Source organism: Hippoglossus hippoglossus, chromosome 2 (genome assembly GCF_009819705.1).
Source record: "Hippoglossus hippoglossus isolate fHipHip1 chromosome 2, fHipHip1.pri, whole genome shotgun sequence".
Lineage (NCBI taxonomy): Eukaryota > Metazoa > Chordata > Actinopteri > Pleuronectiformes > Pleuronectidae > Hippoglossus > Hippoglossus hippoglossus.
In genome coordinates, this window is record NC_047152.1 from 10,748,402 (window position 1) to 10,762,771 (window position 14,370).

Here is a 14,370-nt window from a genome sequence, read left to right on the forward strand (position 1 = left end):
TTTGATTTCTTCTTCTAAAACCTTTATTTACTCAGAGGACAAACAGACGCTGGGTGCTGGTGACCTCTCAGCTGGCAGCCGCTCAGTCAAGGTCAACGCGAGATAACGAGAACAGGGAAACTGTCCCCAACACATCAGAGAATCTGACCTGAAGTCAGTTTAATGTCCACACGCTCACATTACAAGTTTGGATTTATTTGTTAGACGACTAATTGTTTAAGACTCAGAATAAAACAAATTAAAGGAACAAATTTCTTCTTCAAAAAAGAGATTTAGTGCTTTTCACTCCACTTTGGTCTGATGTGGGTTAAAGTAAAGCACCAGTTTTCTATCAGAATATTACTACTGTCAACATGTTTTCATGAAGTTGAGTCCAAGTTGATCCAGAACCAGATCAGGACGTCTCTACTTTCCAGTTTCGACTGTTCAACCAGAGAAGTTAAAACTTTGCTATAGTCTCCTCAGTCGTCTCCTCAGTCGTCTCCTCAGTCGTCTCCTCGGTCGTCTCCTCACTCTCTGCTGCTGCTGCTGAGTGTTAATCGAGTGTCTGACCTCTGACCCCTCGACCTCCTGCTGTAATTGAACATTTAGTCTGTGACTCTCACTCAAGTCTTAAGGCTGCGGACGTCCTCCTGCTCTTCCTCCTCCTCCTCCTCTTCCTCCCGTGAGGAGCTGATTAGTGTCGTGGTTGTAATTGCCTCTCCGGGTCGCAGACGAGCGCGGGGCTGGGTGGTTTTGACAAGTCTACTCGTCCCCCCTCGGCGCCGGGCGTTTGGTAAGGAGTTAAATTGGATGGTTAATTCGGGTGTTATTTACCCTGTAATTCATTAGTGTCGCCCCCCCATTGGCAGCGGGCAGGCTGTAATTTCACGCTTCGCAATAAAAGATGTCTCATAATCTGCTTCATTTAGCAGCCAAAGAATTTAATGAAATTAACTGCAGCCCTAATTAAGACGGTGAATATTAAAGACCTGCTATCAAGGCTTTAACGAGGGTGACACGATCCGCCTTCCGCCGGGTTGGGGAAATATCATTTCCCTGGGAAAGGTTGTCACCGCTCGGAGCCATTTTGGCCATGATGACATTTTTGTCATGCACACTAACCCCTGGAAATGAGATTTTTCGGCGGTGGGGGGGGGGGGGGGGAATTGTGTCGAGGGTTGTCTCTCCCTTTTTAGTTTGAGAAATAATTAAAACAACGAACACACGCGTCAATCAAAGAGCATTTTTAGATTGTGCTCATTACGCCTCGGCGCCGCGGTCTCCACGGAGCGCTGCAACGGCTGTTGTTTGGAGCGGGGGTGTGACTGCGAGGAAGTGTCCCCTGTGGTCGCTTTGTTGTTTCACGTCACGTGCGTTTGTGTGCGTTTGTGTTGTGATGATAAACCGGACCAAGCCAGCTGACCCGAGCGTCTCACTGCGGAAGACGAGTGTTGTTTCCTTCACTTCCTGTCTCCGGGCCGCCGAGCGACGGCTGAGGTGTTTATCCACTAATGAAGGGAGACTGCTGAAGTAAGGTTTGGATAATTGAGTTTCTAATTAATTACCCAGAACTCTTATCAGATAAATCAGAGCTCTTCAGCCCCCCTCTTCTTCTCTGGTGTTTTATTTGATCTGGTCGGCGTCCTGCTCCCCTGGGCCTGCCCTTCGCCGTCCTTGCCTCATCAACGCCGACCTTGTCCCTGAGACGGAAGCTGCCGAGCGTCTTGATGTCGAGTTTCTCTCGTGTTTACCTCGACTGTTTCTTTTTTTACAATCGGGCGACAAATTAGATTTTAAGAAAACACTCGGTGATGAAACTCAATTCAGACGTTGGACTTTAGTTTGATTCACAAACTGGAGGAAAATAAAGGAAACGAACATGAACACTGATGAACCACTGATGAAGGCTTGTGACTCATTTCTCACGGTTTTTCATCAGTAGAATATAAAACATAAAGATCCTAAAGATTCTTCATGAAGAAACATGATCAAAATATATCGGAACTCTCCATTTGAACTATGAACATTTTTTAGATTTGCGCCCTTGTGCCTGTAGGGGGCGCTGTTTCCAGACGGTTGAATCCGTGACTTGTTTTATTGATACAAACTGAAGCAGAAACATTCGTCCACTTGTAGAAAATGTTTAGAAAGTTCAGATGTTGCTTCGTAGTTTCTGGAACGTGATTCCTCTTCTTCTTTATTGGGTTTATTGGCGGGTGGCACCATCATCAGGGCGGCTCCTCCTCCGCCGCCGTCCGCTGCGTCCGATCGGATTCCTCTGGAGATAACTCGTGACTTCACCAGCGTTGCCTTTGATCCTGTGATGTTTACCTGCAGTGGTCGCTCCTCTTTGTGTTTCCTCGCCACCGATCGGGACTCGATACAAACCTCCCTCCTGTGTCTGCGAGGATGATGGATGACCTGCGTCGCTGCTCAGGCTGGATCAGATGGCCGCCACGATAGCGGTGGGATCGCCCGGCTTCTCTGTGGCTCGCCGTCACCCCCCCGCTCTGCTGTCTGCAGGGGTGACACCTCTAATTTAACCTCCTGCTCTCAGGGGACGTTAAAGAACAAAAGGGCCGAGGCTCATCCTGTTCTCTGGAGGGGTCGTCCGCAGATATCCCCCCCCCCCGTATCTCCTCCCTGATTCGCTGTCAGTGTGTTGAAGAGGCCGCGGGAGAGTCCATTGTCTGAGGCAGAGGGGTGATGGAGTGATTAGAGTCTGGACGAGCAACAAAGTCTCCGTGGTCACATCCACACAAAGAGACTTCTGCTCGTAAAGACTTGATTTCAGGATTTATTCCCTCACCTGTCGTCTGAGGAGAGAAAAGTCGTCAATTCCAAACCAAATCCAGTTTCTGCGTCTCAATGATTCAGGGCCGTGTTCCGTGTGGCGCCCTCAGGTACGAGCCCTCAACGGATCCACGGCTAACGAATGACCTCATCTCGTCTCCCTGCAGCGCCGACCTTTTCTTAACGATACTTCACGAGTCTCCGAGTGAAGAGGAACTGTGTCCGCAGGAGTTTCCACTTCCTTCTTTCACATAAAGCCTTCCTGGCCTCCTTCCTTCCTTCTTTTGCTGCCTTCCTTCCTTCATTTGCTTCCTTTCTTTCTTTGCCTGCTTCCTTCCTTATCTCTTTCCTTCCATCTTTGCTCCCTTGCTTCCTCCATTTCTTGCTTCCTTTGCTTCCTTCCTTAATTTGCTTGCATCATTGCTTCCCTCCCTCCTTTAGTTGCTTTCTTCCTTTCTTCCTTCCATGCTTATTTCCTCCCTTCTTCCCTCCCTCCCTCCCTCCCTCCTTCTCTCCCTCCTTCCTTCCTTCCTTCCTTCCCTTGTTTCCTCTCCTCAGGAACAGAACATGGCCTTTTCCTGACTCTTAGTTTTGTCGTTAAAAGAAGGAGAAGTCGTGAACCTCTCTAACGCCCTTGGACGTTTTTCGGATGCCTAACAAATGACTCCATCTCCTCGCCCCCCCCCGCCCCCGCCCCCCCTCGAGCTAGCGACCTTTTCCGAGCACTACCCACGATCCTTCAGCGGGGCGGAGCAGTGCCTGGGTACAGCACAGAGTATATGTGAGGATGTATTTATCTCTCCACATCTATTTTCCCATGTGGAGACCTTGTGAGCTGTCATGGCTGCCGCCCCCCCCACCCCTCGCCCCCCCGCTGAAGGTAAAATAAGAGGCGACGTGTGTCCCGCCGCCCGGGGAGGTGAATAATGAAAGATATTACCCATCAGGAGGGCTTCGACGCGGCGTTCAATTAGCCTCTCCCTGGTGCCAACTGATCACTTGTCATGGTCAGGATGGATGAGCAGAATTAATCCGCTGACGTCTCGCTCCCAAAAACCACGTTCAGGCGCAGAAGTGGAAGAAATATTGGTTCAGACCTGCAGAGATCGACCCTCGACTTCCTGCTCCCTCGTCTCTGCCTCGGTTTACCTCCATCGCCTCCTCTCACCTTTTCAAACCATTTAATTCAAATACATGGAACCGTCTTTCTGAGGATCAGGAAATAAACCCATCCCAGTTATTGAGGCTTGGGTCTATTGGTGTTTGTTGTCAGAACAGATTCTAGTGAACAGGATGAGTCAGGATCGAAGGATCTGGATCCAGTGGATTTACATGTGGGATTGAGTTTCAGAGTAAATAAGTTCATTTCCTCATTGAAATGTGTGACTGCAGCTTCATCGTTGATTGATGAGAGTTGATCAGATCTCTTGGAAACACTCGACCTCTGCGCCTGCAAACATGTTGCTGCTCGCTCACTAACAGGCTGCAGCGGACGATCAGCTGCTCTGACAGCTGCACGGCTGCCGGCAGCTTCACTGCAGAGCAGCAGGAAGCTGCACACACACAGACACACACACACACACACACACACACACACACACACACACACACAGAGACACACACAGACACACACACAGAGACACACACACACACACACACACAGAGACACACACACACACACACACAGAGACACACACACACACATCATCATCATCATGAGCTCAGATTAAATCACTACAACATCATGGAGGAAGCTGCAGATGTAAAACTCTCCATCTCTATTTTATTTAAGAAATATTTTATATAATGTATAGATTTTATTTTAAATATATATTTATCAGGAAATTTATTTGAGAAAAAAATGTGTATATAATATTTAAAATATTTATATAAAATCATACTCGGTCACATGATTATTGAGATTTTTAACTGAAGTATTAGATTTAATTTCCCTCTGAGTGGAGCTGTGGCCCCCTGGTGGCCCCCTGGTGGCCCCCTGGTGGCCCCTGGTGGCCCCTGAGCATTGAAGGGCCCCTCCTCACTGAGGTATTTGAGTCGTTCTTCTTTGTTTCACGCCGTCTCGCTCTCCACGCCACCACGGGCCTCATCCCACTTCCTCTGTCACTCTGCAGCGTTCCTCCCTGTCGTCATGTCAACGCCAATTACACCCGAACGTGCCGTCAGCGGCGGCGGGGGTCACCCCGGGCCCGCCGCCGTGTCCCAGCACCACCGACCACCTTAATGAAAGCTGAGCGGTCAGGGCGGCGGAGAGCAGGCTTCTGTCCATCAGCGGGCCGTCCACCCCCCCCCCCCCCATCGCCACTGGACTCTATTAATATCCTCTGTCGGAGTGTTAATGTTGTCGAGGTCCAGTGAAGTGACACGCGTGGCAGCGCCGCTGTAATTGCTAATCAGTGGACAGTTTTATCCCCCATCTCCCCCCCCACCGCTCGCTCTCTCTCTCTCCTCTTTTTGATCCTTCTCTCTCTCCCTGGTTTCGATCGCTCTCTCCCTGACCTTCTTGCTCTCTCTCTCTTTCTCTCACCTAATGAATCCAGCTCAAATGAAGTGTGGGCGGCGAGCGGGCGGGCGGTCGCTCGGCCTAAACGGGTCAGTCAGCCGCAGCTGAAGTGCGTAGGAGAGAGAGAGAGAAGAGAAGTCACACAATTAAATAACTGATTATTTCCCTCCATCTTCTCTCGCTGCTTTAAGTCGAGCTCCTCTCGGCGCCGCTGTGAATTTCCCAAGTGAAACTGTTGTTGTGGGAACGAGTGAACTCTCGTGTCATCGCTCTCCTGCGTTCAGCTCGTTACCGTCGCTCCACGGACTCGGAGTCATTTAGTCCGATGTGCACAACGACCACGAGAAGAAGAAGAAACACAAACTCAGGGGCCGAGCCTGTGTGGCCAAAAGTACGTGGACGACCCGCCACGCGTTGGTGTGAAGTTCTGCTGATGTAGCATCGGCTTCATGTAGGTTCAGGGTTTTCAGAATAAAAGCAGCTGGTGGAGACCAAACACAGAGATAAGAGAGAGGCAGTGATGATCTCCATCACATGACCTTCACCACGCTGGTCACGTGAACAGGAAGTAGCCTCCTCCTCTTACTTCAGCTCCATCTTGAACACACTGGTCAGCGACACGACAACATGGAGGTGATGAAGTGTGTGAGTTGTGTTGAACATGTTGTCGTTGTGTTTTCAGGGAATGTTGCTGAAGAGAAGCGGAAAAACCCTCAACAAGGAGTGGAAGAAGAAGTACGTGACGCTGTGTGACAACGGACTGCTCACCTACCACCCCAGCCTGCACGTAAGAGACACACACACACACACACACACACACACACACACACAGTCATTACAAACCCTATTAGACTGCAGCACAGTGCCAGGCTGCTCTGACCTCATCTATCTGCAGCTCTTTATCTTCCTCCTGTGTGCATGTTTCCACAAACTGCTTGTCCATAACACGCACGCACGCACGCACACACACACACACACACACACACACACACACTCTGGTGATGACTTGTGTATTAATTAGTGCTCGTCATCTGTTTGCCCACGCTGGCATTGATGATGTGAATATCAGCTGTAATGTCTCTGCTAATTGTCCCGGCTCTCTGCCCTGTTGGCACAACATCCTGCCCCGACACAGCTTTATTATCACACACACAGACACACACACACACACACACACACACACACTCTGACGTCTGTATCAGATCAATGTCACCACAGTTTGTCCTGAAAATTGTGATCATCAAACGTATTTTTCCCCAATTATCAAATGAAATCTCCACATTTATCGTCTGTTTTCTGTGGAACAAATTCAAATATAAAAGGTTCATGAAACTAAAAGAAACCAGTCGATCAGTTCAGCTCAGTGGGTTGTCTGTTAAAATCCCAGCTTTGTTTTGATCCGTCCCTCTGAGCAAGGCACTCCTGCAGCCAGGAGTTGTGGGTTTGATTCCCCGCGGAGCCGCCGCTCGCCTGAGACGTCTCCTCACTTTGAAGTGCACACGTCCGTCAGCGATTAGAGCAGCTGATGCAGTAAATTAGTGTTAAAACTCATCACTTAACACATCAACACACACTCCAGTACAAACACACACAAACCCCCTCCAGCACCAAAACGCCAGGTTTTCCTGAGCGGCGTGCATCTGCAGCTCGGGCGTCAATTAGCGTGTTTGCGGAGGCTAATCGAATGAAACTCAATCAGCGCCACTAATTGCCCGACTATGTGCAAAGAAATCACATTAATGCCGCTAATTAAGTGGATGGCAATAGATGCCACCTAATTGGCAAGAAAAGTCTCGTCTACAGAGAAGTCGACGAGGTTCGGGCCAAAAACAGGCGAGAGAGTAATTAATGTCCTGTTGTCGTGGCGAGCGAGAGCGGCGAGCGAGAGCGGCGAGCGCGTTTCCCTCAGCGCTGGAGGCGCAAGTCATCACAACAGGAAGAGAAGGTTCTGTGAAATGTTTCTGTGGGAACGTCCTCAACCGTCTGAGGGTCCGACTTGTGAAGAGGACGCAGAGCCCCCCCCCCCTCAATGATACACTATTAATAATACAAATATTATTTCATCAGTTGTTAAATTACAATGATTTATTAAATACGTGTTAAACTAACACATCCTCTGGTCCTCATCAGAGAACTGAGACATTTAGAGACGTGATATCAATGTTACATAAAGATATTTAAACTGTAAAATAAATGAGAATTATACAAATTAATGACTCAACACAATTCAAAACATTAAAGAAAACATTACACTTTTTTTTACAGCTATTAATCATAACAATAATTTAACAAAACGTCTTCAGGCGTAACTTTAACGTCGTCGAGCGTTTCCTTCTAGTTCTTATTGTAGAAAAATGAAAACACGTTAATCTGTCACTTATTATTTATATGAACAGATAAATCAAAACCACTGAAATCTGATCAGTAAACATACATTTTAATTTTACACATTTTTAATAACTGTTGTGAACTCTATTTGGACGTCGCGTCTCCATGACAACCGTTAGATCCATAAGGTTTCGACTCCATCTTTTATCCATCTCTCCTCCTCCTCCTCCTCCTCCTCCTCTTTAACCAGCGATCATGTTCAGACCAGCTCGCTCTTTATGGATTCTTGTTTCCCTGCGTGTCAGCACGATTCTGCTTCCTGTTCATTTTCCTCCCTGACGACAAGTGAACACAACACACACACACACATTAACATACAAACATACGCACACTTAAACACCCGAGCTGCTGTAAACACACTTCATTTCTTTGACGTTGTAATCTGATAAATGCAGATACATGTTCTGTTACACACACACACACACACACACACACACACACCACCTGCTGTGTGTGTGTTTGGTCTCCTCCCTCCTGGACGGCGCTGCGTGTCGAGAACGATCGGGCCGACGATGAAAGCTCTCCAATGCAAATGGAGACTCAATTACTGTGGTCAATCTGTCGGAGGTGTGAGAGAGAGAGAGAGAGAGTGTGTGTGTGTGTGTGAGAGAGTGTGTGTGTGTGTGTTCCTGTGTGTGTGTGTGTGTGTGTGTGTGTGTTCCTGTGTGTGTGTGTGTGGAGGGTTTACCCAGCGGGCCCCTGGCTCGAGGGCTCTCCGGTGGCTTGTTAAGACGCCGTCGAGAGCACTTGGCTTTGAATTGGCCTTTTGTCAGCTGAGCTGCCAGAGGGAGGCGGAGTGTGTGTGTCTGTGTGTGTGTGTAGGTGTGTGTGGAGGTGTTTAGGCTCTTCTTCTATTTCTGTGAGGACCAGTTCGAGTTTTGAAGCTGTTTTCCAAGTTGACGTCTTCGTCTTCTACGTGTACGGCTCCTCTTCTTCATCCTGAGATGTTTGTGTTCTTCCAGTTTCTCATCCGTCACGTGTTAGAAACCTCATCAACACGTCCACTCGCTCACTGGGAAGCTTCAGGACATTGTCCTGCTGTCTCCTCACATGGACTCACGAGGACATGTTACACACATGTTACCAGGAGGCTGCAGGAGAAGATCCAGAACATGTCCAGAGACACCGACCTGCAGAACATGTCAGGAACATGTGAGGAACATTTCAGGACTTCTGCTCCAGTGAAGACGTCACAGATATAATGAGTTTAAAACTAAGACAAAAATCTAAATCTAAAACGTCTTTAACTTTATAAAAACGTCTTCACGTCCTTTCTGAGACGACTGGTCCTCACAAAGATGGAGGAACACGTCCACACACTCGGGTGCGGTTGTTTAAATCCGACCCAGCGGGCAGCGGGAGCTTTGTGTCTCCTCCTCTCTTCATGTTGAAGAGGACGCCGACCTCCCACAATGCCCTGCTCCTCGCAGGTCACCGCCGACACTCCACCCTCCTCAGAGGGGCGGCGGGGGTGGATTTAACAAGCGCCTCTCGATGGTCATTAACACTGATCGGAGGAGAGTTCATCACCGGAGGTCGGTCGAGGCGTCTGGCGGCGCTCCGCCGTGTTTCGGGACGCGTCGGCCAACGGGCGAAGCCAATCAGAGGCCGAGTGGTCGACCACTTCAGCGCCGCTTTGAGGGATTAGAGCGTCTTTGTTTCCTTTGTAACATTTAGAGGTTTAGGAACTTTATTATCCAGAGTAATCCTCACCCACCAGAGAACAACACACACACACACACACACACACACACACACACACACACACACACACACACACACACACACTTTACATCCTGTGAATTAAACACGAGGGTTTTCAAACAGTTTTAAAGTTTTTTAAATGTCTTGTCTGTCTGATGGAGCTTTTTATATTTATCATTCAAAAGTTTGAATCCTCAGTTTTACGTGGATGAAAATAAACATGAATCTGGATTTTGAGCTGAATCACGTGATCGCACCAGAACTTCATTTTGTTAATTCACCATTTTTAAAAGAGTCGTTTTAAAAATACATAATTTCTTGTAATCTGTAAAGATGCAGAAAACCAACAGATGCTGGTTTCACCTTGTCTCCGTCCCTCTCGTTGTCTCGTCCTCTCTCAGGACTACATGCAGAACGTCCACGGGAAGGAGATCGACCTGCTGAGGACCACGGTGAAGGTCCCGGGGAAGAGGCCGCCACGCGCCGTCTCCACCTGCGCCGCCGTGCCCAGCCCCAAGACCAACGGGCTGACCAAGGACATGAGCAGCCTGCAGCTGGGACAGACTCCAGGTCAGAGCTCCGTCCTGAGTCAGGAGCCGTGTTCACCTGAGAGCAGATTCAGATTCAGTTTATTAAAGTGGTTTCCATCACAGCCGGAGGCCTCAGATCAAATCAACAGGGAATCTGTCACTTTGGGATCAGAAAACACAGATTTGGGTCAAAACCAGATTTATTTTCACTGAATTTAAAATGTTCAACCTTCACAGTTCAGAACAAATCAAGATCAGTGTTTAAATATAAATATTACAGATTATAAATGATTTATTCTTTAGTTAAAAACAATAATAGAGAGATGTGATATTCACACACAGGCATTACAATTAAAGTTATTCAAAAATAACCCATGAATATTTCTTATTAAATAATAAACTTAATGAAAATTAAAAAATATCAATGTTTTACGTACAAACTGAATTTTACCCACAGATTCTCCGATTTGCACAAATCTAAATTAAACTCAAGCTTCTGTGGAACAAACAGAATAAACTGAACACAAAGAATTAAAGATAGAAAAGAATTAACAGAAATTAAAGACAATTATTATTTGAAATGTTTTTGGTGTAAAAAAAACCCCTACATTTATGATAAAGCTTTACAACTATAATAAATTAATATTTATTTATATCACAGCTAACAGACACGAGAGAGTAAATATAAAATCATATAAAAACATGAATGAAATAATAAATATAATGTATAATAAAATCACACGTGTTAGAAGAAGTGTCTTATATCGATATTTTAATATTAAAAATAATAAAGACAATAAACGAATGAAGTAATTATTGTCTCATGTTAATGGACAAGGATCAGATCATCATTATTATTTTTTAATCTCTGCTGTTGTTTCTTTGAAAACGTTTCAAACCCTGAACAGAGATGAAATAAAAAACACGAGTTCAACCTCGAAACCCACAAAACGCTTCTGTTCACCTGAAGAGAGACGTCGTAAAACAAAAGACACACACACACACACACACACACACACACACACAGACACACACACACACACACACACACACACACACACAGACACACACACACACGGGGAGCACACAGGAGGCCCGAGCTAATAGCATGAATATTCAGTGAGCCGTACTCCATGTACTAATTATTGTCATGAATATTAATGTAATCAGAGTCCTGGCTCCACTCAGCCAGCTCCGAGAAATGAGCTGTAATGAGAGGGTGAGGGGGGGGGGTGAGGGAGGCTGAGGGGTGAGGGAGGCTGAGGGAGGCTGAGGGTGTGGGGGGGTGGGGGTGGGGGGGGGGGGGGGGAGGGAGGGAGGAGGTGGGGGGGGGGGGGGATGATTCAGTCGACTGTTGGAGCGTTCAGCCTCTCGCTAACTCAAGGGTTTGATTTAAACAGCCAGCTTGTGAGAGGCTGCCTTTTTATGTGCTTGTGTGTGTCTCTCTGTGTGTGTGTGTGTCTGTCTCTGTGTGTGTAATAAAAAGCAGAAAACCCCTCGGTCTTAACATTGCACCTCATTCTTAACGAGACAGTTGTAGTAAAATTAAAATGGAATAAATCACTCATTGATTATTGATTCAAAACAAATGAAATGTGAATCATCAGAATTGAGTCTTTTATTTTTATGGATCGAACTTCCTGTGTGCGCAGCTCGCGCAGCTACTTTAGGGAAGCTAACGACGCTCGTTAGCTTCCTCGTCAGTTCTGATTGGTTCGGCTCTTTAACGTCTCCACACGGTTCGATGTGGACGAACCTGCGTTGACAGGAAGCGGTTTGATTCATGATGCTGACCTCACTTCCTGTCTCTCTCAGGCACGGTGACCACCAGCACGTCCGTGTCCCAGATGGCGAGCGGCCCCAGTCTGGTGTCCTTCAACAGCCGCGGCATGGAGGGGATGCACCAGCGCTCGTACTCCGTCTCCAGCGCCGACCAGTGGGCCGAGGCCACGGTCATCGCCAACTCCGGAGTCAGCACGGGTGAGTGACAGGTCACATGGTGCTGGTGGTAGTTCAGAGTCAGGTCCTCACACGCAGGAGGCCCCACTGTGGAGCTCCGTGCTGGAGCCTATCATCACACACACACAGACTGACAGCTGTCATTATGTGTGTGTTGCCGTGACAATACGTTTGACTGACAGCTCTGCAGTCTTCATCAAATAACGTTTAAAGCTGTGAAAAGCTTTAACTCGACCCCGAGGGACGACGCCTCCTCCATGTTAGCAGACGGGACCAAACTGAACAATGTAATACATGTAAAGATAAAATATAAAAACAGACTGAGACGTGATTGACAGCTGAGACCGACTCCTGATTGGTCAGGACCGTAAGACGTCAGCGTTGGTATCTGAGATATAGAAGTGAACTCATCCTCATCACATAGGAAACGTTTCTACTGAAAGATCACGACAAGTTCTCACAAGGTTTCATTTCCTGTCGAGACTAAATGAAGTCGTCGTCTCTAGTCTGGTTTTCCTCGCCGTCAGCGTGTGGACGTCCCCGTGGTGAGAAGCAGCCGGCGTCCAAACTCTTGATGAGTTTGAGTCGAGGGAAAACCCACAGAAGGGAGGGATGTGGAGGAAGCAGGAGGAGGTGGAGGTCTGGAGGAGGTGGGGGGGGGGGGGGGGGGGGGCTGACGTGGATGGAGCGCGGCGTGCAGATGGGACGGCCGTTAATCCACGGCGGTTAATTGCGCGCTCGGGGATGGCATCTTGTCAGCAGAGATAAGTTGTCACATTTTCCACTTGAGCTGAGACTAAACGATTGTAAAATAAGTTATGGCCGTCCTTGGGGCTGTCTGCCGTTTGGGACTCGGCCGCCAACGAGCGCCTGTGTATATGTGTGTGTGTCTGTGTGTGTCTGTGTGTGTCTGTGTGTGTGTGTCTGTGTGTGTGTTGTGCACATGTTTCCATCTCCACTCACACCGCGCCCATGTCACTGTCACCGCCGCGCTGTGATATTGATGGAAGCTGAATGTTATTTTATTCTGCCGCTAGTCACAGCTGTCAGCGGGCGCCGTGAAGAGAGAGAGGCTCCTTCCTCTGATCGCCTCGCTCGCCCCCAGGTCCAGCCCCTCCCCCTGCACACACCTCCATGTGGAACCAGCTCCTCAGATACTTTCCCCAGATCTCATCTCCCTGATTCATGTACAAGCTTCACATCAGATTCTATTCCTATGAATGAAACATGAAAATATTGTGACGGGATAAACTTTCAGTTAAAAACCATCGGACGTTAGATTCACATTTTCTTCTTAGTGTGTTGTTGTCAGGGTCAAGGGTCAGGGGTCAGGGTCAAGGGTCAGATTCACGTGTGTGTTTCCGTTTCCAGACACGGGCCTCGGCGACTCGGTCTGCTCCAGTCCCAGCATCTCCAGCACCACCAGCCCCAAGATGGAGCCGCCGCCGTCGCCACACGCCAACCGCAAGAAGCACCGGCGGAAGAAGAGCACCAGCAACTTCAAAGCCGACGGCCTCTCTGGTACTGCGGAAGGTAACGCCATCTCCCCCCCCCTCGCCTCACACTTTCCCTGCCCGGGTCCGACTGCTAAATCCTTCCTCCGGAAACAAGAGTTTCGATATCTGAAGAAAAACTTCTAAACATCACGAATACTTATATCCCTCCAGATATAAAATGTATTAGGTGATAGGTTCTGAGCGACCGGGTCGGGAAAGGAAGTCATGTGATCGTCTGAGCCTCCAGACCTCCGCTGAGGGACGGATCTCTCCATCTCTCATTCCGTCAGCCCTTCATCTCTTCATCTGTGTGTTTGGGTTCTACCCTCATGTGGATCAGTTTGTAACATAACGTCCTCGGGGTTCTGTCTACGATAAACATCAAGTCGTACGATTAATAATCTGAGCTGATGGTGATCGGACGTTGAGCATAAATCCTGAACTGAGTTATTTTAAAGGGCGTCACACACCGGGGGGGGGGGGGGGGGGGCAGGAGATGAACAAACAGCAGCAGACACAACGTATCCTGGTGTTTCGTCTTATTACACATTTAGTTTTTCATGAATCGTTTATTTTCATAATCTAGATCCTAATTTAACGTGGTTTGAAGTTTTCTTACAACTTTTTTCAAAAAGTCCCGATGTTCGTATTCGTGGTCGTTTCCTGGAGTTTAGAAAGACAACGAAGCTTCTGTTTGGAAACAGGAAGTCATGATGTTTTGACGAACGTCCCGTGTGACACAGTGATGTCACTGCGTTGGTCTGATGATGTCACGGCTTCATCATCAAACACAGACCTGAGGTCAGGTGTGGGGTTCTGGTCCAATCAGAGCAGAGAACTGCAGCTGTTCTCTTCTTCCTCTTCGGCTGATTTCCTCCCTGACGCACTCACACACACACGCACACTCACACACACACACACACTTACACACACACACACTCTCACACACACACACACACTCACGCTCTGTTGATGGTGGAGCAGATGTGGCGGCGGC

General features: G+C 48.0%; 1 protein-coding gene across 1 annotated transcript in view; it reads left to right on the plus strand.

Moving 5' to 3' along the window:
* Nucleotides 1–14,370, plus strand: part of LOC117777501 (arf-GAP with GTPase, ANK repeat and PH domain-containing protein 1-like) — a 55,309-nt gene that overhangs the window by 33,464 nt on the left and 7,475 nt on the right. Inside the window, exons 11-14 of the mRNA XM_034612319.1 lie at nt 5,979–6,083; nt 9,790–9,958; nt 11,734–11,898; nt 13,249–13,410. Coding sequence (XP_034468210.1) covers nt 5,979–6,083; nt 9,790–9,958; nt 11,734–11,898; nt 13,249–13,410 — 601 coding nt within the window. The remainder of the gene's footprint in view (nt 1–5,978; nt 6,084–9,789; nt 9,959–11,733; nt 11,899–13,248; nt 13,411–14,370) is intronic.